Source organism: Jatropha curcas, chromosome 8, assembly GCF_041381405.1.
Source record: "Jatropha curcas cultivar XTBG-Jc1 chromosome 8, XTBG_Jcur_1.0, whole genome shotgun sequence".
NCBI classification, from domain to species: Eukaryota; Viridiplantae; Streptophyta; class Magnoliopsida; order Malpighiales; family Euphorbiaceae; genus Jatropha; species Jatropha curcas.
Genome location: NC_143158.1, coordinates 26,547,402 through 26,570,744, shown reverse-complemented (window position 1 = coordinate 26,570,744; position 23,343 = coordinate 26,547,402). Strand labels below are relative to the sequence as shown.

At 36.2% G+C, this 23,343-nt stretch overlaps 1 protein-coding gene across 2 annotated transcripts; it reads right to left on the bottom strand.

Moving 5' to 3' along the window:
• Window positions 1–197: 197 nt before the first annotated feature.
• On the bottom strand, window positions 198–21,510 carry EMB2410 (embryo defective 2410). 2 transcript variants are annotated; one of them, XM_089725382.1, is made up of 24 exons: window positions 21,327–21,510; window positions 18,813–20,887; window positions 16,500–16,698; window positions 16,338–16,397; window positions 15,424–15,528; window positions 15,070–15,210; window positions 13,625–13,687; window positions 12,958–13,188; window positions 12,741–12,824; window positions 11,568–11,725; window positions 10,919–11,441; window positions 10,487–10,657; window positions 10,102–10,161; window positions 8,673–8,795; window positions 4,615–4,890; window positions 4,398–4,463; window positions 4,131–4,262; window positions 3,234–4,058; window positions 2,830–3,110; window positions 2,342–2,598; window positions 1,790–2,028; window positions 1,484–1,675; window positions 918–1,190; window positions 198–657 (listed from the first exon to the last, which is right to left on the bottom strand). In XM_089725382.1, the coding sequence occupies exons 2-24, from the start codon at window positions 20,768–20,770 to the stop codon at window positions 511–513; spliced, it is 6,564 nt and encodes a 2,187-aa protein (XP_089581508.1). In that variant the 5' UTR covers window positions 20,771–20,887; window positions 21,327–21,510; the 3' UTR covers window positions 198–510. The 2 variants fall into 2 exon arrangements, with proteins under 2 accessions (XP_089581508.1, XP_089581509.1); XM_089725383.1 differs by lacking the exon at window positions 21,327–21,510 and having other exon boundaries at window positions 18,813–20,901.
• Window positions 21,511–23,343: the final 1,833 nt, after the last annotated feature.

Below are 23,343 nucleotides of genomic sequence, written 5' to 3'. Positions count from 1 at the left end.
TGCAGGCCAACATTTGAGACATTGAAATTGGAAACAATAAACTGAGGCTTGAGAATTGAAAGTTTATAATCATTGACCCAAAATAAAACCAACCCATTTTAAAATCTGTACTAAGCAAAGTTGATATCTGGACTAAGCAAAAACCATAAGGGCACATTCAAGAACATTTATGAACCCCCTTTATGCTCAAGTATACATTGAAGACTAAAACCAAATGCTATTGGCCAGGGATATTTATTGAAAATTTTCATCATCTAAATTTGATTTCACCTTGTAGAAGAGCGTAAAAGGAGTAAACATATGAACAAGCTCATTCATTTTTGAGCAAAGAATAATGAAATATCTACATCTAATTTTACATGCTATATCTTTTCCTCTTTCTATTAGATTGTACTAAAATTGATATGAACAGACAATTCATGCACTGATGAGAATGCCTGCCAGCTGCTCTGTTAAAGATCTTGCTTGTTCCAAATTATAATAGCTGGCAAAATTGTAGCAAAGGCTTAATTAGTCCTGTGATGTAGCAGAATATTCAAAAAGTAGGCGTTTTGAAGGAGCAGATTGCAGGAGCACTCTCAAGCGGCTTGTAAGCTGATAGATCAAAGTCCATTGCATGGCCATCTCCGAGTCCTTCATCTGCCTTACAATTGAGGCCTAAAAAGATATGGAAAAAGATGAATATTTCAGATGATTATTACACAATTAAACATAAAGAATCTTAACTAGTCATCTTTTGGCAATGTTTGAATAATTATACTTTAGATAACCACCAAATATGTAAGCTATTTTTCGTCATCCTTTTTTTTTTTTTTTTTTTGAATTTTCAGAATCAGATAAGAAAATTTTAGAAAAGAAGAAAAAGAATTGCCTTCAAGAAATAAGAATTAGGAAAATATTAGGAGAACTGAGGTAACCTGAAGATGTTTCCCAAGCTGCACCTCTACTTCAGTACCAAATGAGATGTTATTGGCCAGCGATTTAAGAGGATCAATGGTAGGATCCATAGAAAGTAAACTAGGAATTTGTGGGGCATAGACTAGCCTCCACCTAGCCTGACCAAACTCCCCCTTCCCTTCTATTCTTGGCATCAGTGTTTCAAGTGTTGCCGTAGCAAGCTTTTTAAATGCAAGCTGGCCATCGCCCTCTAATATGGACTCTGCTAATTGGCTTTCAAAAACTCTAGCAGCCTGAGAAAGGGAAATTTTGATAAAGATCAGATTATTCAAATCTACAAAATCAAAAAGGTTTTAATCAGAAATTTTGAACCCTAAATGAGATCATAAGCTAAAAAAAAGGGATATACGTATGCATTATCATAAAAAATTGCATGAAATCCCTCAACCATCGCCCCTCCCCCTCCCCTTTTACCACCTGATAGACAATAATCGATTAGACAAACACCATAGAAGACGTGAGATGTCTATGAATCTTCAAATTGGCAATATCTAAAACCTCATGTTTGAGACTTTTTCTTTGTTACCTCAGTAGGTGAGAGAGCATCCTGCTCCACAGAACGTGTTGAGGTCACCACAAGTTTGTCTTGCCAATTGCTGGCTCGGCTTTGTATCCTGAATTGCCACTCAGATCCAACCAAAGCTAAGTCTAGCATAGGATCTAGTCCATACTCGGGCTCAAATTTTGCTATATTTAGATGCTCCCGCTTAAGCCTTACCTGTATTTCAGGAGGTCAATGCAGCATATTTAGTGAAACAGAAGCCAGCCTAATCAAAATGAAGGGCATGCTTTCTGGACAAATATTTAACCGCAATAAAAATACAATGCTCACTTGAGTAGCAACAAGATTGACATCACCATTTTCAAATGTTAGAACACCTTTAGGTTTTATCCATTTTGGATGAGCCAAGCCATTTAGCTCAAGTTCTCCACTAACGGCAAAGTTTAGAATCAGAGGATAAAATATCCTTAACTCTGGTCCTAACACAAGCTTCAAATCACTTAGACGAACATCTACATTCGGTTTAATGCTAAGTTGCTCCAAATCCTTTTCAACTTCAGTTGATTTAACTGCAAATGGACAAAAAAAAAAATTAATAATTAAAATTTCACAGAACTATCATTGATAAGGTAAAATAAATAGCTTATAAGTAATGCATTTTATTAACAAAGAAAATCCTTTCCAGTCCAGTCATCCTTTCAAGTCTGACCCTTGTAATTCAGTGTGAAGAAATATTTAAAGAGTTCGAAAGTTTTCATTCATTTTCAAGTGCGTTCTAAGTAGTCTGAAAAGGTAGCTAAATGTTGATTTTCTAGCATCAGCAAATGGTTATAAGTAGAATAATTTGACATGATACAGGGAAATTGATGAATAATGTGTTACCAGTAGTTTGAGGGAACTTGGTCTTTGAAGCAGCAGGTTCTGCACTGAAAAACCGAGAAACATATCTAGAAGCAACTGCTCGATTGAGCCCCCGGCCTGGAAGGCTAGACTGGTTTGATGCCAATCTATTAAAAGAAGCGCCTCCACTACCCTTATCATGTGGTAGATATGCTTCTCCATGACTCAATTTAATATTTCCTGAGATATTTGGCTGTAGTATAGAACCAGTTATTTGCAACTGAGTGTCAACCTGGCCACTGAAATTAGTTCAATATCAGTTCTCTCTGTACCAGACAGAGAATATTAAGAAGTTAAAACAGCTAACAGCCAAAAACAAAAATTTCAGCATTTCAAGTTCCAAGTGCACAAGGAGAAATAAGCAGTGTTCTTTTGCTAAGTGCACAGAACCAATATAGTTAGAAAACAGGACCTATCACGTATTCATAAATTTAACTGAATAAAGAATATATCAAGTTAGAAATAAGTACCTCAAGATATTCTTTGCCCGTACTTCCAGGAATTCACATTTTAAGTCAATTTTATCACCAAGAGATCCTTCACTTGTTCTGAGGGGCAGATTGCCTTTTACAAATAGCTTTCCCTTCCTGCTTACCCGGCTCTCCAGTAAAGTGATGCATAGCCTATTTGATTTTACATGAACTGTCCCGCCAAAATTTGTAAGTGGCTGTCGGAGTACTGGTGAAGATATAGATGCTCTGTGGAAGGAGGCAAATCCATCAAGCACGGGTTGTTCAACTGTACCTCTGACCTGTTTGATTAGAAACACACCAAAAGCATCATGAAAATAATCCTGAGTGGTAGATGGCAAAAATGGACAGATATTGCAACCATGCAAGAAGCAGAAGTCCACAAGGTACATATCTTAACACACCTCAAGCATAATATCGGCATTGCCATTAAGCCAGTTGACATATGGAGATAAAGCTGTCAACAACATCATTCCCCCATCCTTGATATCAGCATCTACCCTAACTTCTCCCACATCTAAGAAATTCCAATTCAGGACTTTTAAGCTTTCTGCTAATTGAGTATTCCAACCTTCATCATTTCTCTCTCTAAAAAGTTTCTTCTCACTGGCTTCATCAGCAGACTCTCTACTCCTTTCCTTCACCCAACCAGGGATCCAAGTTGCTCCATTTTTATCTGCTTCTTTGTTTTCTTCCTCCGATGAGTTATTTTGCACAAAATTAATGGGAATACTTCCTTGGATATGTACATGACCATTTTGGATGATTGGTTCAAACTTGGCATTGAATAGAAAACGACTGGCAGAGGTTAGGGAAGCAACAATTTCAGCTCGTCCAAGATCGATGCCCCCAATAGCACCATCCAAGAGCCTCACTTGCACATCACATTCTGGTTTTTCAAGACTTCCTCTCAGATCTCCTTCCATATGCAATATACCTCGAATTGGAGCTAAAAGTTGTCGCAGAGAATGAACCATGTCAGAAGCTGAAGATTCAATGACCTGAACCACAGTTGGGACGAGGCTGACAGGAAAATTCAGAACAGCAAAATGAAGATTGGTTTTTGGCCCTAACAAAGTGCCATCAGCATGTATAGTGGCATTATCCTTTTGGATAAATATCCTCTCAAGACGCAAACCATCATTGTTGCTGTATGCACCAACTGCTAGAACACGCTGACTTTTGTAGGTTCCCCATTCCCAATCCTCACCATGCAAATCAAATTCTGCCTGGCAAACACATGGTTGTCAGAAGACAGATTAGGTATAATTTCCCCATGAAAAAATTGAAAATATCTATACCATTGTGTCCCCATTTCCTCCACCACTAGCATCAAGAGAACCATGCCAACGACCTTTAAGCTCAGACAAACCTGGAAGACTTATGTCTTCCAAAATGACTTCATTTGATGGAGTATAATGTCCTCGAATTACCTGAAATTTTATAAAAGCTGTGAAGTCACAAAGAAAATAGACATTGGACCAGATATATGTTTCAAACCAATTGATCTTAAATGCCAGATGCATTTTCATAAGTAATGAAGATGCTGAATCAAATCAATGAAATACCTCGATCAAGTCCTGAAGACTTTCAGGATACAATGTTATCGACTGCAAACTTTGAATGAAAAGGTCCTGAGAGGAAGAATAGCAACAATTAGTAATCTCAAATTGAAAATATTAGCAACATTGCAAAAAGTAAATTAAATGAGCAGTCATTTGTTTTTTTATCTACTTTCAGACTAATGATACATGATACTTCAAATGTGTTTAAGCAAAATACAACCTTTGATCTAGATAGAACAGCGGGATCTGTACTTCGAGAAAGAAGCCTTGCAAGTGGAAGCATCTCAGCAACCTCAGCTCGAGGAACTTCAAGTCTCATTCTCCATCTTCCCATAGAAGAAATGACACTGCCTAGTTGCCCAGTCATTGCCCTTTTGAACAGACCATCTCTTTCTTTTCCAGCAAGGTTCCTATCTCGGGTGCCAGGCAACACATATTCACCTTGAAGTTCATAGCGGCTATTGATTTGCTCCAGAACAGTTTTCTCAACAATGATCTAAAAGTTACCACCTCACCCAGTAAGAACATCAGCCATATCATTGTGAATGCAATGAGCACAAAGAAAAGAAATATCAAATCATCATCAGGGAGCCCTGCTGCAATGGTAATATTCATCCATTTTAACCCAGAGGTCAGTGGGTTAAAACCACTGAAAAACCTCTTGCAAATGCAAGAAAACCCCATGTACTGAGATATTTAAAAACCACACATATGTTTCTTATATAGATGTTGAAGCTCATACTAAACACAATGCAAGTATTCATTTTTTTAGTTATTCATTTAAATGGGATCAAGGTGCAATTTCTGGTAACAACCACTGACAGTACATAACTTCAGAACATCTCAATTATGTAAAGATTATTGACAAGAAAACAAAAGAAAATGGATGTGTTGCACATATTTTCTCAAAGATGAGCTTTGAAAAACACTAATCGACCTGAATATCATATAGTATAAAACTAGGCCGAAAACATCAATTGTCCCCTGAACTTGCATAAAAGTCTTGTGGCCCCTTATACTTTAGAAATGACCTTGTGCCCCTTAAACTTGTTTTTTTTTTTGTAATTTACACACGCCTGGTGAGAGCCAAATGCATCGAGTGAATAACACGCGCAACGATGTGGACTGGTGGCAAAACAACTGGTAATTAGGCTGCCATGGTGGATTCCAGTCACCTGGTTTGATTTCCTGTTCTCTTTCTTTTTGTTTTCTTCTTCTTAAAACTTGTTCTCTTTCTTTTTATTTTCTTTTTCTTAAAACTTCAAAAAAATGCAGAAAGCTCTGCTTTGCAAAATCTAATCCTGCTCTACTTTCGATTTTGTGTTGTTCCATTTTCGATTTTTTGTTTGTTCCATTTTCGAAATATCAACAACATCAATATAAGGCTACGCTTGTATAACAAACGTCAAGCCAGCCTCTTTGCCAGATTTCGAAGAACTCCCTTTGCATCTCTACCGCAACAAGATCCATAGTTATTGCTCTCATTCATTGGCTTATCCATTTCACCAAGCTCTTTCCTAGATCTCTTCGTCCAAGTGAGTCCCATTTTAATGCAAATACTTCACATTTATCTCTTTTTCTTCTTTTCCTTTTCCATTTCTTTTGAATTAAAGTGATCTTTTTACTTTCCATATTGCTGGAACTAGCATCTCTTGAATTGTTATTGTTGGATTTTGAGATACCAGTAGATTTTTTAGGAATTTTCCTTTTCTTGGTACAGGTTTTGGGTTTGGTGGTGCAATTACTGTTATCCAAAATGAACTTTGAAGTTTTGAAGGAGATTGGTATTTGGGGTTGAAAAAATGCAAGTGAGATTTAATGGAGGAAGAGAAAATGCAGTAGGTTGCCATGTAAGATGCTCTTATGTGACTAACTCGCTCATTTCACGCGTGTGTTTCACATCCCATTTGCTGATGTGGCCATGTTATGGCGCTGCTTGACTTAGGGTAGTTTTACTGCTATTTACGGTGTTTTTATTTAGTTATTCAGTGTTTATCATGTTATTATCAGTTTCTTTGTTAGTGGCTATTAGTGGGGTGGTTAAGCAAGTAACTTATTGTAATGGGTAGTTATTAGTGGGTAGTGGGTAGTTTTAGCTTTACATTTAGTTGTTTAAAAGGCTGTTATATCAGGAAAAATGTAAGCAGAATTTTATGAAAAGGTTTTGAGTTCCTAAAACTCAGAGATTGTAGAGTTCTCTCTTAACGAGCTCTAGGAGATTGCAGATTCTCTCTAAGTCTGTCACCACTGATAGAGGGAAGAAAACTCCTTCTAAGATACCCATCTCAAACCTGATTCCCCTAATTCAAAGACCCATAACTAGATCCTAATTTGGGACCATAACAATTGGTATCAGAGCCAACAGTTATGGGCGAATCTGTTCAAGACCAGCTTACCAAACTCTTCAATTTACTCTTATCCGAGCAGCAGGCCAATCAGACCCGTAGTGAGAAGGTTGAACAACTTCATGCCAAATTGGATGCCATGTCTTTTGACTTGGAATCCATAAAGAAGGGGCTGACTTCCTCAAGTGCTCAAAGTCAAGCACCGAAAGCAAAGGGTCCAATAGGTTCAGCAGGACGAGAATCTCCTGGGGGCACTACAACTGTTTCGAAATTCACGGAGTTGGAGGTTCTTGGACCACCTATGAGGAGTAATAATTTAGGAAAGTTGGCAAAATTGGAACATCCTAAAACTGCCGCAGAGCGAATAGTTTTCCAGCAAATGTTTCAAGTCTCAATAGTTGTGTGTATAGAAGATAGAGCGGAGCAAAAGAAAGAAATAATCAAACATCAATTGTTAGCACAATTGGAGGGTCTTGCTTGTGATTTGGCAGCCTCTAAATGGGAAGGGAGTGGGAAGAAGCAATTCGAGAATGACATAGAGGAAACATTAGAGGAGCCATTTGATCCAGGAATATTAATTAAATATAGAAGCACAATAAACAGCTCCTTATTTGCAGAATAATAGAGGGTGATAAGGATTCTGTTTGCATCACATTTTCACAAGTTGAAGATTGCATGTCATCCATCCTTTGCGCTTGAGGACAAGCGCTTTTCGAGGAGGGGTGTAATGTTATGGCGCTGCTTGACTTAGGGTAGTTTTACTGCTATTTACGGTGTTTTTATTTAGTTATTCAGTGTTTATCATGTTATTATCAGTTTCTTTGTTAGTGGCTATTAGTGGGGTGGTTAAGCAAGTAACTTATTGTAATGGGTAGTGGGTAGTTTTAGCTTTACATTTAGTTGTTTAAAAGGCTGTTATATCAGGAAAAATGTAAGCAGAATTTTATGAAAAGGTTTTGAGTTCCTAAAACTCAGAGATTGTAGAGTTCTCTCTTAACGAGCTCTAGGAGATTGCAGATTCTCTCTAAGTCTGTCACCACTGATAGAGGGAAGAAAACTCCTTCTAAGATACCCATCTCAAACCTGATTCCCCTAATTCAAAGACCCATAACTAGATCCTAATTTGGGACCTGTAGGCCCATAACCCACAGGTCCCAGGATCGAAACCTGGCTCTGATACCAATTTGTTATGGTCCCAAATTTGGATCTAGTTATGGGTCTTTGAATTAGGGGAATCGGGTTTGAGATGGGTATCTTAGAAGGAGTTTTCTTCCTTCTATCAATGGTGACAGACTTAGAGAGAATCTGCAATCTCCTAGAGCTCGTTAAGAGAGAACTCTACAATCTCTGAGTTTTAGGAACTCAAAACCTTTTCATAAAATTCTGCTTACATTTTTCCTGATATAACAGCCTTTTAAACAACTAAATGTAAAGCTAAAACTACCCACTACCCACTAATAACTACCCATTACAATAAGTTACTTGCTTAACCACCCCACTAATAGCCACTAACAAAGAAACTGATAATAACATGATAAACACTGAATAACTAAATAAAAACACCGTAAATAGCAGTAAAACTACCCTAAGTCAAGCAGCGCCATAACAGGCCAAGCATGCATAAATTACAAAAAAACAAGTTTAGAGGGCCACAAGGTCATTTAGTATGGAGGGCCACAAGACTTTTATCCACAAGTTCAGGGGGTAATTGATGTGTTCGGCCTATAAAACTAGGATATGATTAGAAAACATGCAACTGCAGACTGCAAATGCTTCACAACCACCAAATACATAAATCAATCTCAAACAAAATCAACACGAGAAGATATTATTTTAGGATATTTTAATCCTTGGCTTATAGAATCCACAGTGCTTCAACCAAGCAGTGAACCAAATTAGTAAGATTCATTATACAGAGAGTTTAGGCACTCACAACATCTCCGCTCCATCTAGCAGCCACATCTAAGGCTTCACCAAGAACACCACTAAATTTCGGACGAAGAACAGATAACACACCATGACCTCTTCTTTTCTGAAGATTAAGCTGAATTTCTGCCTGAAAGTAAACACAGAACTAAGGACTAAGCAACATTTTTTAAGTGTAAAATAAATACCACTACATTAATCAAACACCATAAAACAACTAGAACTGCATCTTGCTACCAGTAATTAGCAGTAGCAGAACATTAGTTGTGATTAGATTTGAAACATCATAAACAAGAGTAAAAGTCAGAAGCAGTTAACGTCCAGTGACATTATTACAAGAATGCACAGCTAAATACTTTTATCAGATTTCAGATATCTATTGAAATGATGAATTTTCTTTTCAAAGCAGGAGTTTTGGAGAAGCCAAAACCGGGAGAAATCATCCAAGTCCCTGAATGAGATCCATATACATGGATTGAGCCAACATCTAACCTAGATATTAAGACAATTGATCAATGGGCGTTTCCAAGTTGTAAGTTACAAGTTGGGCATCATCTTTTACTGTTGATTCTTCATTCGCTTCATTCTCACATTTGCATATCCAACACGTCCCACAACTAAACATAAATTGGTTGAGTTGATTTTGCATATTGTTCGCCAGCAACTACAACTAAAGATAAGGGCTTCCAAACAAAAGTAAACTCAGAGTTAAGAATTTTCATCCAATGTTTTATTGCCATCACAATAAGGCTGCCACCTTGAGGGGGAAAAATATTAATTACCTGACGAGATGAGTTTGGTTTCTGGTGATTTCACAAAGATGATGTTATCCTACCGCAATACTGTTTATAGAAATTAATTCCTGGATTATTTACATCTGAGAGTAGGTATGGATTACCATAGTTGGGACTTCAGATGTTTTCTTTTTGTCTATCAGATTAGCTCAGAAAGAGAGCAAAAAGTTGCTAAACAGTTATAGGTATAATAGCACTAGCTTAAGGATCATATCATTTATTCTTCTCCTTTACAATCTCATTAAGAGATTTGTTTCATGGAGTTTAACAATCACTTGAACATGATAAAACTGGCTGCAAATGTTACTCTTGAAACTTAAAAGCATAACACAATCAGTTATGATATTCATCTAATGGCGGCAACTTCATCATGATTAGTAAGGCCAAAGTAAAACACACATAATTTCAATCAGAAACTTAAATGCACATGAAAATCAAGCTTAGCAAGCTTAAATGCACATGACACATATGCATGCACGTACCTTTTTCATCTGCCTTATGTGAAAGGAGACCGAAAGGCACAAAAAAAAAAAAAAAAAAGTTATGGATTGCACGTATCCTTACCACCGGGAACCACCTCAAGAACAATTCCAATGCAAACTGAAAGGATTGACTTAAAATTCAACAATGGCCTTGGCTTACCCTTTGTACTGTTCCCCGAAGTGAAGCCAACTCCAATTCATCCAGTGGCAGATGGCGAACCTACAGCCAATTCATAAATAGGCACAAAGTCAATTAGTCTTAACTTTTTCCCAAAAGGAAATGCTTTTTTTTACAGAGAACAGAGATAAAAAGAACCAAAGTCAAGGCATCCCAAGTGCATGAGCAATTTGCAAGGATCAGGGTAGGGCCTACTGCCATACACAGTGCCTCCCCCCTGCATTTCTTGCTAAGAGCCTGTTTCAATGAATCAAACCCATAACCTTCCAGTTGCAAAAGGAGCAACCCTACCATTGTACAAAGGGCCACCCTCCAAAATACAGAATCAAAATTATGCTAGTTTAGAAAACACGGGATTTAAAGATACCTCCAAGGTAGCAGAATGTAGAGGTTGAAAAGACATATTAACTCTTAGTTGCCCCTTCTGAAGGGAAAAAGATAACAGTTTTCCACTGTGTGTGTTTTCTTCACCACTAGGTTGTAATGGCCCCACAACCTCAACAGCAAGACTTTCATCTGGCCTACCCAAGGCATCCAACTGCACTATCAGAAAGCTTACATTTCAGAATTCTTGCTATATGAAAAAATAAATAAAATAAAACAGGTGATATGTTGAACATATTAAATATTCTCAGAGATTAGAAATCAATAAAGACATTCCTAAACAAGATCAATGACTCGGGCTCCGTTGCAGCTGCATAGCCACATAGACAGAGCAATATAGGTTTTCCAAGTTCTATCATTGCATATTCATAACAACAAAGGATAATATTGCGAGATGAAATAATTAAGCCATTACTTTGATACGGTCCCGTGAAATGCCCAACTGCCCGACCAATTGAGGTGCCAGCATCAATTGATTCAATCTGAGACCTGATACTGAAACTTCACCAAAAAGACTTTCTTTGTTCCCCTCTATTTGCCCATGGGACGTGTTCTTCTCAAAATGAAGATCCTGGTCATTAGCAACAGTAGAAGGCTTCACAACCTTCCCCTGAAATTTGATTTTTCCAGTTGCTTTGAGGTGTGAAGGTCTTGGAGAATCAAAAGGATAAGAAGAGACCAAGCTAAAGAACTCGAAACCACGCATACGCAGATCCAATTCAACTCCTTCAACAGTAAATGGAATGCCACTCCTTGAATCAAACTCTTTTCTGTCTAGCCAGCAGTCGTCACAATAAGTAGTTTGAACTTTGGTGTATAATTCAAAAGCAACGGATGAAGAATTCACTGTAATGTAATCATGTGATATCATGATGTCTCCTCGAGCATCACTAAACGATCCTTCAGCTTTTGGTGCAATCCACTTGATGTCAAACCTCCTGAAAAAGATGCATATCCAACCGATACAAAGTAATGAACATGCAAACACAAAATAAGGGGAAAAAACGAAAAAAGAAGCATAAAGATGCAATAATGAGATCTTAAAGGAAATTCATGAGGCTCACGGTCTCAGAAGGGATCCCGAAAGTTTTGTTTCTCCTGTCAGGTCCCCTAATTTTAGTGGCATCAGCTGAAGATAACCTGGAAAATATCGATGCATGATCTTATCAAAGAACAAATTCCCAGAGAAATTTATATCCATTGCCGTATCATCCACCTCACCCTGTTGTAATAGAGTATTTGACATCAGAATTGAGAAATAAAATAATCTAAGAAACCAAATACTCAAAGTTTCATCATACAAGGATTAACCATAACATATTCTATTTTATTTTTATTACAAATTGGAGGGGTAGAGGTGAATGAATGGATAATAGGTCACAACCCGTGAAGTTAAAGTGAGTAATCTGGCTTACTTGGGTTTGGGTCCAATGCTAAAAAGTTAGTACCAACCAATTAACTGGCTAGCTTTACGCCCTTATATGCCCTTTTGTGGATTTTTATTTAAACAATGTGGAATCTTAACAACCCCTGAAGTGCACCAGGATTGGACTTCCGATTGACACTTGAAACTTGAAATCTCCCCCCTGAAAGATCTTCAGCGTCTATCCGCACCAGGTATATTTCCTCAGCGGAAGGGATGGAGTTTTAATTAGAATTTTGATTAGCTTGGTAGAATAGAAATTTTTATTATATATATTTTATATTTTAACTATAACTATATTATACAACTATACAAATTTATATAACTATATGTGTGTGTGTGTGTGTTTGTGTAGTTATAGTTATTATTTGTTACATCTGAGTCCAATAAAGCAAGTTCACCCGAGGGTCGGATCAAAAAGGGCCTTGAAGACAGCAGATTTGCCGCTGGTATACGATTCCAGGAAAAAGATCAGTCTCATCTCACCAAATGTTATCATTACAAACATACTTCCCCGATTTCGCTGTGAAGTTAATCCTTGACTGTGATTAAACGGTCAAAAAGCTATAATGTGTCAAACTAGATCATTTGGAGTATGCATATGATGATCCAGCTATAATCACGTAATGTATTCTTCCAGAGTTAGAAGATTTAACATGAATACAACAAGCCAAAATAGTAAAAATCTAGAAAGCTCATGAACCAGGAAGACATAATGTCCAATTTCATAAAAAAGAAGACAAAAACCCAAATGTGGGCATATGCATTTGTGTCTGTATATGTATGTGAGTAGTGTCTAGCATAAGTATTTTACCTCGGGGCAAATCCAAGCATTCCCTGCCCCCCGAATTTCACCACCATCCACAAGGCTAGCTCTAATTCCATACATGTCAGCAACCTAAGAAGTGAAAGTAAACTCTATAAAATTTAACAAGCTAATCAGAAACTTTATATAACACATACAACAGTGCTGAAATTGGAATGACATTGCCATTCTTTTTTCACATGCTCCACTATCCAAAACAACTTACACAATTATCAGTGTTAAATGTGAAATTAGCAGACAGATATGAAAATGGAACACGGTCAAATGCTGCCACAGCACCAGCCTCTTTGCTTTTCAACATTGCTTCATATGCAACAGATATAGGGACATCTGAAACTGGATGAGATATCTTCCTGGAAACCATTCCACTTCCCACAAATATAGGAGCATCCAGGGGACCTTGACAGTTGAATACGGCAGTTACAGAACCAGCTAACTGCAGCCAATACAGAAAGAAGATGAAGTGTTTTTTTTTGTTTGATTTCACAAAAACAATAAACCAATTGATTCAGAAGACAGGAATTGCATGCCAAGCAATTTTCTCGTACGAATTTCTATTCATATTGAAAGATCTTATGCAAAATGGGTGGCTGAATGGATGAAGAATTCCACATTGAGAGTGTTGATGTACGCAGCCCTTCTCCTGCTTTTGCAGAGAGATTGTTTTCATGGCTTGTACCCATGACCTCCAGCTCACAAATGGAGTAACTTTACCATTACAACAAGCCACCCTCATCAAGGACTTATGCAAACGGAAAATAAATTTGTGAAACTTTAAGTTACATATTTAAACAGAGAGTTAAAAATTTGTGTGTTGTTTGGGGGGTTGGGGGGGGGGGGGGGTGTGGTTGATGAAGTCTGGATACACTTACCGGAAATAAAAAAGGTCTCATCTTAAATGTTTTCATCAGGGCATTTACTTCTACACTAGGAACCTGAATAAACCAAGAATGCAATCATTAGTTGAGTACAGAAGAATAAGAAGAGACTAAAGAGAAAGTAACAACAAACAAGCTATTGTAACAGGTTATTTTAACATTTGCAAGGTACTGTTTATGGGTTCAATCCACTAATTCTGTTCACAGGCAATATTCACAGTGTGCAACCACTACCGGACATGAAAGCTGTTCGAATTTGTATCAGAGGTTCAAGATCCTTTAAGTCTTCTTCTTTACTCTTCCTCAATGATGGTGACAGCTGCTGAATTAAACCAAAGCTTGATTATCACCAAGATTGTGAAGATAAAAAAACGAGATTGGATACAATGGAAGCTAAGCTGGATAAGGAGCTTAAGATGATAGCTCCTTTGATCTCTAGCAAGCAACCAATAGGATGACCAGTCAAATCCTTTCTCAAAAGGTACACAAGAGGGCTACTGAAGATCCTTAAGCTGTCCTGGAATGATAGAGGACAATTGCAACAAGATACAGCAGGTAAAATTACTGGAAAGACAAGATAGAGGCTACAGAATTTGAAGATATGTTAGGACCTGCACTATTTTGTGATTGGCACAATAAGGGAGAATATTATAAAGCCAGGTTTATTGAGATGAAACTTATTGGATTGACTAAAATATGATCGTACCGAGAGATTGCAGTCAACCCCAAATTATTATGCTTCAGGAGAACAAAGCTAAGCTGCAAGAGAAGTATTTGCCAGTTGCCACATTATTATCTTGAAAAGACACAAAAAGGTGAACCCTTGCAAATGGTTCACCTTCGATCTCACATGGAAACATAGATCAATCAAGCATCGCCACCAGTTTATCAAATGTGAAGGATACCCACAATATTCCACCAACATGAACTTCTATGAAGAAGAAGGGAAATATACACACGTCCTCTCTAATTTCTCCTCTTTTCTCACCTTTTCCTCCTTCACATGTATTTACAATTTGAATCTAATTTTTACTTGTTGACAGAAATAAGATATCAAAGGATATGACAAGAAAAACTCAAAAACAATTTACAACAAAGATAGATGTAAATTAAGTTGCATAGACCTTTTCGCAAAACCAACTTGCTCATGGTATTATAGATCAATGAGAGGAATTATCATAAAACCCAGATTTATCAGATAGATTACTAACTAAAAAGATTATATCTATACACATACACACATGCGCACGCATTGGTTTTGAAAAAAATCCCACAGACTAACAGCCATATTTTCAATTTCGAGATTGACATCCTCCAAAATGGTTGCAATCATCTTTTGATCCCAATAAAGGTTAAAGTAATTCACATTTGATACAATGAATTATTCCGAAATCAAGAGTTACAAGCATCAAAAGCATGGGCAATCATAAATTCCACACCTGACACATAAGATGGAACTCTCCTTCCTCTGGATGAATGCCAAAATCTCCAGAAGCTTCTAAAGGAACATTGCCAAACCAGCCACTTGCATTGTGTAAGAATACTCGTTGACCACGAAAACATAAACTTGCTGAAGTGTCCTGTGAAAGGCACAAACAGGTGATCCAGTGCAAGATTTTGAAATTAAATTATTTCCAAATTTCGAAATAAAAAAACAAAGTGAAGAGTATAATTAAAAAAAGCTTTAAGACTGATATACATTGAAAACTAAAACATGAGAAACACACAAGTAAACATCTACAAGAAAAGGAGGGAAGGAAACCATTTTTAGAACTTATAGGACCAGAACATACATGGAATGATGATGGAGCATCAAAGATTTGAAATGCTAATCCTGTAACATCAAGCTGGCCATGAATATTAGGAAATGTTTCACCCCTTGACATGCAAATATGAACCTGCAAACATGAAATGTATACACTATTAATAATGGCAACAAAAAAAAAAAGAAGAAATTAAGATTATAATAGATAAAGAAATTTATACTCCTCTGACCAATGAGTTTTGAGAGAACAAATATGAAGAAAAAAAGCACTAGATTCCTTTTCTCCCTTGAAATAGATAACTTCAGTCTATGGACTTAGTGCAACACCTTAGACTTGCTAAGGAAGATAATTGTTAAGCTCCATAGCCAGAGAAGAAACCGGAAACCATATAAAGATAATATCTATTTCTAGTGTTATGATTAATCAAATTTCATAAACTTAGCTGACTAATCAATTTGAAATAATAATAATAATAAAAAAAAAAATATATGAAACATATCAAACTCCAAAGTAGCTGCTCCATTCATAAGAGCATAGAGGCAAATCATGAATAGAAAAAATAACAAAATAAATTATGGATCTAACCTAACATTAGAAGAACTAAGAACCTGTAGGCTAAAGAAGGACAAAAATTTACATTCCAAATAACAAGAATAAAGCTTAAACACAGTGTTTGACTCTAAGAAATTTGTTCATGCTGGATTCTAACATCTGATGTGGGAACACGCTTTATAATCAAATATCCCTAATTTAGCAGCATTTTGAGTTAGAAGAAAGAATATATTAAAAACTTTCCCATGAAAGCAAATTATTAAATCACATATAAAATGCAAAGTAACTTGAAATAGACAGTACTATAGATTAAGAAATCTTGAATATGCTGATATAGTTCTTAAAAGAAGTCAAAAAGAGAAAAAATTGAATGCAAGTTAGAGAAGCACCTCACCGGTGGCTCTCCCTTTGGACCAAGCAATTGGAATTCCTAAAATCCTTTCAAAAAGCTGTGAAAAAGGAGAAGGTTCACATATCATATATTAATTTTTTCTTTTTTAAGCAAAAGGTCATAAGAATTTAAATTATGCAGATCACATCCAATACCTTACCGGAGCAAAGAGTTTGGCAATTTTTAAATTAGCATGCCATTGCTGCTCAATGCTATCAACAAAAACATCTGCAGATAACCAGCCACCATCTTCAGATACTTCATCAGATCTCCACATCTTACAGTTGCCATTCAACTGGACAAACACCCGACCATAGTGATTTTGGAACTTAAAATGTCCATTGACATTCTCCATCTCTCTAGATGATAATCATAAAAAAAGAATCAATGACTTAATTGTTCAAAAATATAAAACTTCATGGGGGAAAAAACTTCATCTTGTATCAGAAAATGCATTTTATGAAAAATCACTAGCATCTTCTTTTGCAGTAGAACAAAATAAATGGACCAACCATAAAATTTCAGATATTTTTATGATAGTCAAACTGTTAAACTTGACCCACAATTCTAAGCAAACACTATAAAAGGCGAGTTGTACAAGCATCCATATGTATGGGCTCTAGGAAGGATTGATAAACGCAGCCTTCCCCCTACATTTCTGTAGAGAGGGTGTTTCAGAAGCTCGAATGCATGATCTCTAGGTCACAAGTGGAGTAAATTTACCATTACATCAAATCCACCCTCTTTCTAGACAGACACTATGAGGAAAAAAATATGAATGAACCACATTCCACACAGCATCAAAGTTTCAAGATTTATATGAGTATATTACAAAACTCAACAGATTTTGTTTCAATTTAGGTGCAAGAAAGTTAACAAACAATCTTTCAATTGAGCTGCCTTCATCAAATTGATGGTTGATCCTATCCTTTCTAATTAAGTACTATAAATTTATACAGCTAATTGTGTGTGAGGCTGCCCAATCATTCTCTTGCTTTTGCATTCCCAATAAAGCCACGAATCTAAAACTGTCTCCGCCATCACATTGTGATGTACATGGAATTGTCAATACTCAATGGTCAGAATGTTTTTACAACATCATCCTCAATTATCATTAAATTTGCTATAATAACCTAATACATAGACAACATTATTAGCTAAACAAGTTTGTAATCTCATCATTCCAATAACATATTAACACTTCACATTTATAAGTTCAATTAACATTACATGTAATATACCTCGAAAACTTATTGTTAATCGCTCTAAAAATACACTATTCTTTGCAATAAATGACATGGTTACAAATCATTATATTCACACAAGAAATTTTCTTTATTTAATTGTAAAAATAATTTCTCATTTCTACAAATATAAAATAGTATAAAATGCTTCTTCAAATATAGATAACCAGATCAACCATTTATTTGAAACTAAAAAGTTCTTACACAAAGTTTAGTTTTTTATCTTAGATAACCAGATCAACCAATTTTTTGAAACTAGAAAGATCTTACATAAAATTTAGATAACCAAATCAACCTCAATATTGCCAGCCCCAACTAATTTAGGACTGCAGCCTAGTTGTTATTGTTGTATTTTGATCAAAGTACATTAATATACTCAAATTAGGAGTGATATTGAGGATACAATGGTAAACTATTTCACTTGTCCTTTTTCATTCCAATGTACCAACCAAACATGGAAATGTTATTACACAATCCACAGGTTGCATATCAAATAATTCACTTTCCTAGGAAAGCAATTCCAAATGGGAAGATTACATAAACAACCCAACTCATCCAAAAGCAAAGCAACTCCTCTTGTCCTCTGAAAAATTCAGACAAATCTAAGAAAATTCCATTGCAGGTACGAACGGTAACACATATCATAGTCTTATAGTGTGCAAGGACCTTTGCAACAACTTTACTTTCCTAAACTAACATCTCACACATGATATTACCCCCTTATAATAACACATGTTAAACTTCATTACTTTCCCATAATCAAAAATTGATGATTGGTCCATCAATAAAGACACATTCATCGCCATAATTTCTCCTCACTACTTTTTGATAAGTAACAGAGCAGTTAGTGGTTGGTGTGGGTACATGAAATACATACATGTACATTGATCTCAATCAAATAACAGTTCTTCAATCCAATTAGTAAACTTTTACCAAATACATAAAGAAAACAGTCAAAATACCCATTGATAGTTTTCCCTCTCATATCAACCCTCTAACAAGTTATGCTATATAACTTTCCAACTTGGGAACTAATCATTCACTCAACTTCATGAATAGTAAGAGGAAGAAAACTAGATTACACAACGGTGCTCTGAGTCTGGTCACTAATACAACAGATAAACGATGTAGCAAAAATTTAGCCAGAGGAAATATGATGTTTTATGCAAGCATAACATAATAATAATAATAATAATAATAATAATATAAGAACTTCAAATGGCTCTCACCTTGGCTCTCTGTCACCATATGCAAGTAGCATCAGTGTTCCACCTTTAAAATGAACAGAATCCAGGGAAACTGGAAGCATCTTCTCAATCCCTTCAGTCTGCACTACATCTACCCCGTCAACAAGTTCTGCAACAATATCTTCAACTTTTGGAGCCACATCTGACTTCAGCTTATGAATGGGACCAGCAAAAAGATTAGATAGCTGTCCCCTGATACTTCTTGAAAAAGAAGCTAAGCCAGATTTCAAGGACAGGGATGAACTGGGGCCTTTATAATTCATTGCAGGCTCAGTCTCAAGCTTTTCAGAAGTATGATCTGGAGATGCATGACCAATTGTAATTTCAGATTTATGTGCATCTATATTTTTATTTACAATATCTACTAATAAATCCTCACTGTTTAAACCATTAGTTTTAGCATCATCCGTGGCATTTCTGGTAGATGGCAGAGTTTCACCAACTTTTGCCACTTCAATAAGTTTCCATAGAGTCCTAAGAAATGGATCGCGTGTAAGACTGAAATTATATGTATGATGGGGTAAATGTCGGTTCCTTGTGCGAGGTTGAATTCCTTTACTTTCATCATGTTCTACAGTCTGGTCATCCGCATTTAAACTTTCTGCCCCACTACTTATATCTATGGACATATCAGCATTATCACTGCCTTGGCTTTGCACCAAAAGAGAGTCAAGGTTCATGAGATGATAACCACCAGATGTTTGAGAAGGCTCAGCAAACTCCCCACTCGGCAGGCCGCGGAAATATGCAGTGGCTGCTGATGCACTACGTTCAAGGATTCGCTGTTTTGCACTTACACTAGCTACTGAGATATCACACCCATTAGCCTTCCTCTTAAATTTACGTTTTCTGGGTCCTTTAATCACATTAGACCAAAATTGAAGACCTGAACCAGGAAATTTCACACCAAAAGATTTCTCCAAATCAGCATGCTTGATATCATAATTAACACCTGTGTCCATGCAATGATGATCCCTCAAATGCATCTTTTCATCAATGCATGAGAAATTCTTGTAGTTCGTCAAATTTGTCAAATGAATTGCGTCCTCCTTCCAAGTATCATCTTCAGGCAAATTAGAATCTCTCTCAGGAAGAATGTATCCCTTCTCCGCAGCTTCCTTGGCATCATTATCCCTCTCTCGCATCCAGCAGGCAGCTAACTCCTCCCTGGCAACTCTCTTTGTTTTGGTACGATAATCAATCCCTTCCTCAGAAGATAAGTGCCTTTGTATAGCACCTTCAGATGATGGTATACCTAACCAAGTATAATCCTTCTTTTGCACAATCACAACACTCGGATGAGACAAAACTGCATCAATCACAACTTTCCCCCTCCTCAAACTTGCCAAAGGGCAAATCTGGAGTTTCATGGTGGGCACTTCACCACAAGAAAACTCTTCACTATGAGGCCCGATTGAGCATGACTCCAGAGTTATACTTAAAGGAGAAATCCTTCGAACCTTACCAAAATTAATCTCACGCTGAATATAATCACTAAGCACTGAACAAATGGAAGGCAAAAGCTTGGCCTCAATGTAGCCCTTGGCTTTGGCCTGCCCATACCACACCAATAAACATACCCCAGATATCACAGCCACAAAAACTGAACCTCTGAACAGAAGCAATCCCTCTTTCCAAATAGGAACTAAGGACCTCACAAGAGCTTTGCTTTGAGAAAAAGGCTCTGTCACACATTCCACCTTCAACTCGGTTCTAGATCCAATGCTATTCCTTACAAATACAACATATTTGCCACAAAAATTTGAAAACCTGATTGCCTGAGTAACCCAATCATTGTGCTTTTTAGCACACACACATTTGCGGGATGACCTTCTCGATAACTTGCTTCTACCCAAATATGGAGACTTGGTGTGGTTTTCCCCATTTAAAGAACTGGAAAGTGGAATGCCAAGAAACGGAGAGTGGAATTGTAAGCTCATTATCTTCCCTTAAGCAACTTCCTCTTCATACAATTGGAACTCATCTGATGGGGACCAAGAAACCTTTCTTAGTCCCCCAAAAGTTCACAATATAACTATACACCCAGGCATTCCAGCCTAAGTAAGCAAATAAAGAATGAATTACTCGCATCCTAAAAATGCAATTATAAATTAAATAAATGAATCACAAAACAACTACAAGTTACAGATTCGCTCATTCAAAATAATCATCAACCGATTAGCTACCAACGAGTTCAAATTGAGTTCCTCATTGTTTGCAATTCATAACAAAGTATGTTTATTTACATAAAACACAGTAAAATAAACAATGGGTACTCATGAAATCAATCAATAAATGAATAAACAAGTTCCTCTCGTTCAGCTTCATTTACTTTCGTTTCTATTTGCAGCAACCAAATAAAGAAAACAGCGGAAAAAACAAAAACACCAAAAAGAGAGAACAAAAGGAAAAGAAAATGAATTGAACATTTCACTTTCAAATACTATCTAAAATACTTGATAATTTGAGTAGTGGAGAAATGGAGAAGAACAAAACCTGAACTACAAAGAGATTCACGGTTAGGCAATTTTCGCAAGTTGAAGAAGGCGTGGAAATATCAGATTGATATTAGGTGTATACGTTTCTGTATCTTCGATTTGTAGAGACTGAGAGAGAGACAGGAGGGAGAACAGTAGCTTGCTTGGCTTTGCCTTTGGTTCCAAAAATTTCTGGGTGGTTTTGCTTCTTGAGGGACGGAATAGCGAAAGATTTTAAGTTTAGTGGCGAAAATGCCACACATCAATTTCTGAAATGACAATCATGACCTGATCTCATTACTTCCAATGTCTTTTTATTATGGGCCCGCTGGGCTCCATTTCTAAACTCGTATTAAATCTACCGATAATTTTTACATATAGTTTTTTAAAGTTTAAATTTAAAAAGAAAACCCAAATTTTGAAAAACTTTGAATCAAGTCATTTTTTTTTTTATTACCGATAATTATCTATATATTTTTCTATTTAAATAACTTTTAAAAAAATATATTGAATCAAATCATAAAAAATAATGTAAAAATTTCAAAAAATTTGTAAAAAAATATAATTTCTTTTTATTTAAAAATAAATTTTTTAAAAATATAAAAACTTTGAAAAGCTTAATTATATATATCTATATGTTAGGAAAAATATTTTTAGTCCAATCAGATCATTGAAACATGAAGAAAAAGAATGTTAAACTTTTTTTTTTCCTTTCATTATCTCTCCAAATAAAATCTTTTAAATTATAATTAAATTATAAAATTAAATGTTTGAAAAATTGTAATGCCTTATTATTATATATTTTTATTTTAAAAATAAATTAAAATTAAAATTAAAATTTTTTTGAAAAAATTAATTATGTATATGTATCTATCTATTTAAAAAAAATTAAAAAATTATCCAACTAAATCATAGAAATATTAAATATATTTTTAATTTTTAATTTTTAATTGATCGTGACTTAGGTTATTTTAATTATTATTTATCATAAACTCATTTAGACATTGTACATTGATATAAATTTAAGGAGCAAATTGAATACCAGTTCAATAAAAAAAATAAAAAAGTTCAACACCTCAAATATAATTAACATTAAAAGTATCATCTTTCATTTATTTTATGAAAATGATGCCTTATTTGGCTTATAATAAATTAAAAAACAATTCTTAAATTTAATTTATTTAAAAACATTTTTTCTAACAAAATAGTATTGATCTATAATTAGTGACGAATCTAAAAATATTTTTATCCGGGATTAATATATAATTTTTTTGAAAAAAAAAAGAGATTAAAGACCTAAATAAAATACAATATATATTTTCGTCAATATTTATTAATACATCACAAATGTAAAATCACATTCCTTTTTTTTTTTTTTGGTAAAAAGTGATGCTTTAGCTAAAAGTTAAATCCGTTGGAATAGCATGTATATTGTCACGGGCCTAGAGTTTCGCGCAGCACTGCGCCCGTGCGGCGCTCCGAGAGCCCTCCCGCTTGACTCCGAGGCAAGCCTCGCCATACCATACCACACTGGTTTCGCCCTGCCATGGGCTCATCAGGAGAGCGGCTCAGCTCTCAACCAGTTGTGCCCCAGAGGCATATACCCAGCCTGCACGCAGGCTTTGGGTGGGGTAAGTACCCAAGGGTAGAACTTTCCTTAATCCGCTAAGCCGCCCCAACCCACGCAGGTTGAAACGCAGCTAGGTACGCTCTTCAATGCTGGCCTAACATGGTTACGGAATTTGTCCATAACATCCTCCCCCACTCAAAACCAGGCTCGTCCTTGTGCCGAGGGAGGTCGACTCACCCTTGGACCGTCCTTGCTTTACGCCCCACTTTTGACCCACGTATGTCTCTGGCTCTACTCTGGTCATGCTTGCTCCGATACACTTACTCGGTGCCTGAGGTCTACGCCATTGCTTCTACACCGCCGATGCCTAGGACTGCGCCATTGCTTCGACATCGGATAGAGGAACGATGCCTAGGACTCTTGCCATTGCTTCGACATCGCCCGGAGATGTGATGCCTAGGACTCC

Bases quoted from the DNA above. Each gene is read 5' to 3' on its own strand.
- EMB2410 (XM_089725382.1), bottom strand. From the start codon at position 20,770: ATGAGCTTACAATTCCACTCTCCGTTTCTTGGCATTCCACTTTCCAGT. The intron at 10,162-10,486 runs GTATCTTTAAAT...AATTGGCTGTAG, and splicing joins TACATTCTGCTACCTTGGAG to GTTCGCCATCTGCCACTGGA. The intron at 1,676-1,789 runs GTGAGCATTGTA...CCTGAAATACAG, and splicing joins TCAATCTTGTTGCTACTCAA to GTAAGGCTTAAGCGGGAGCA.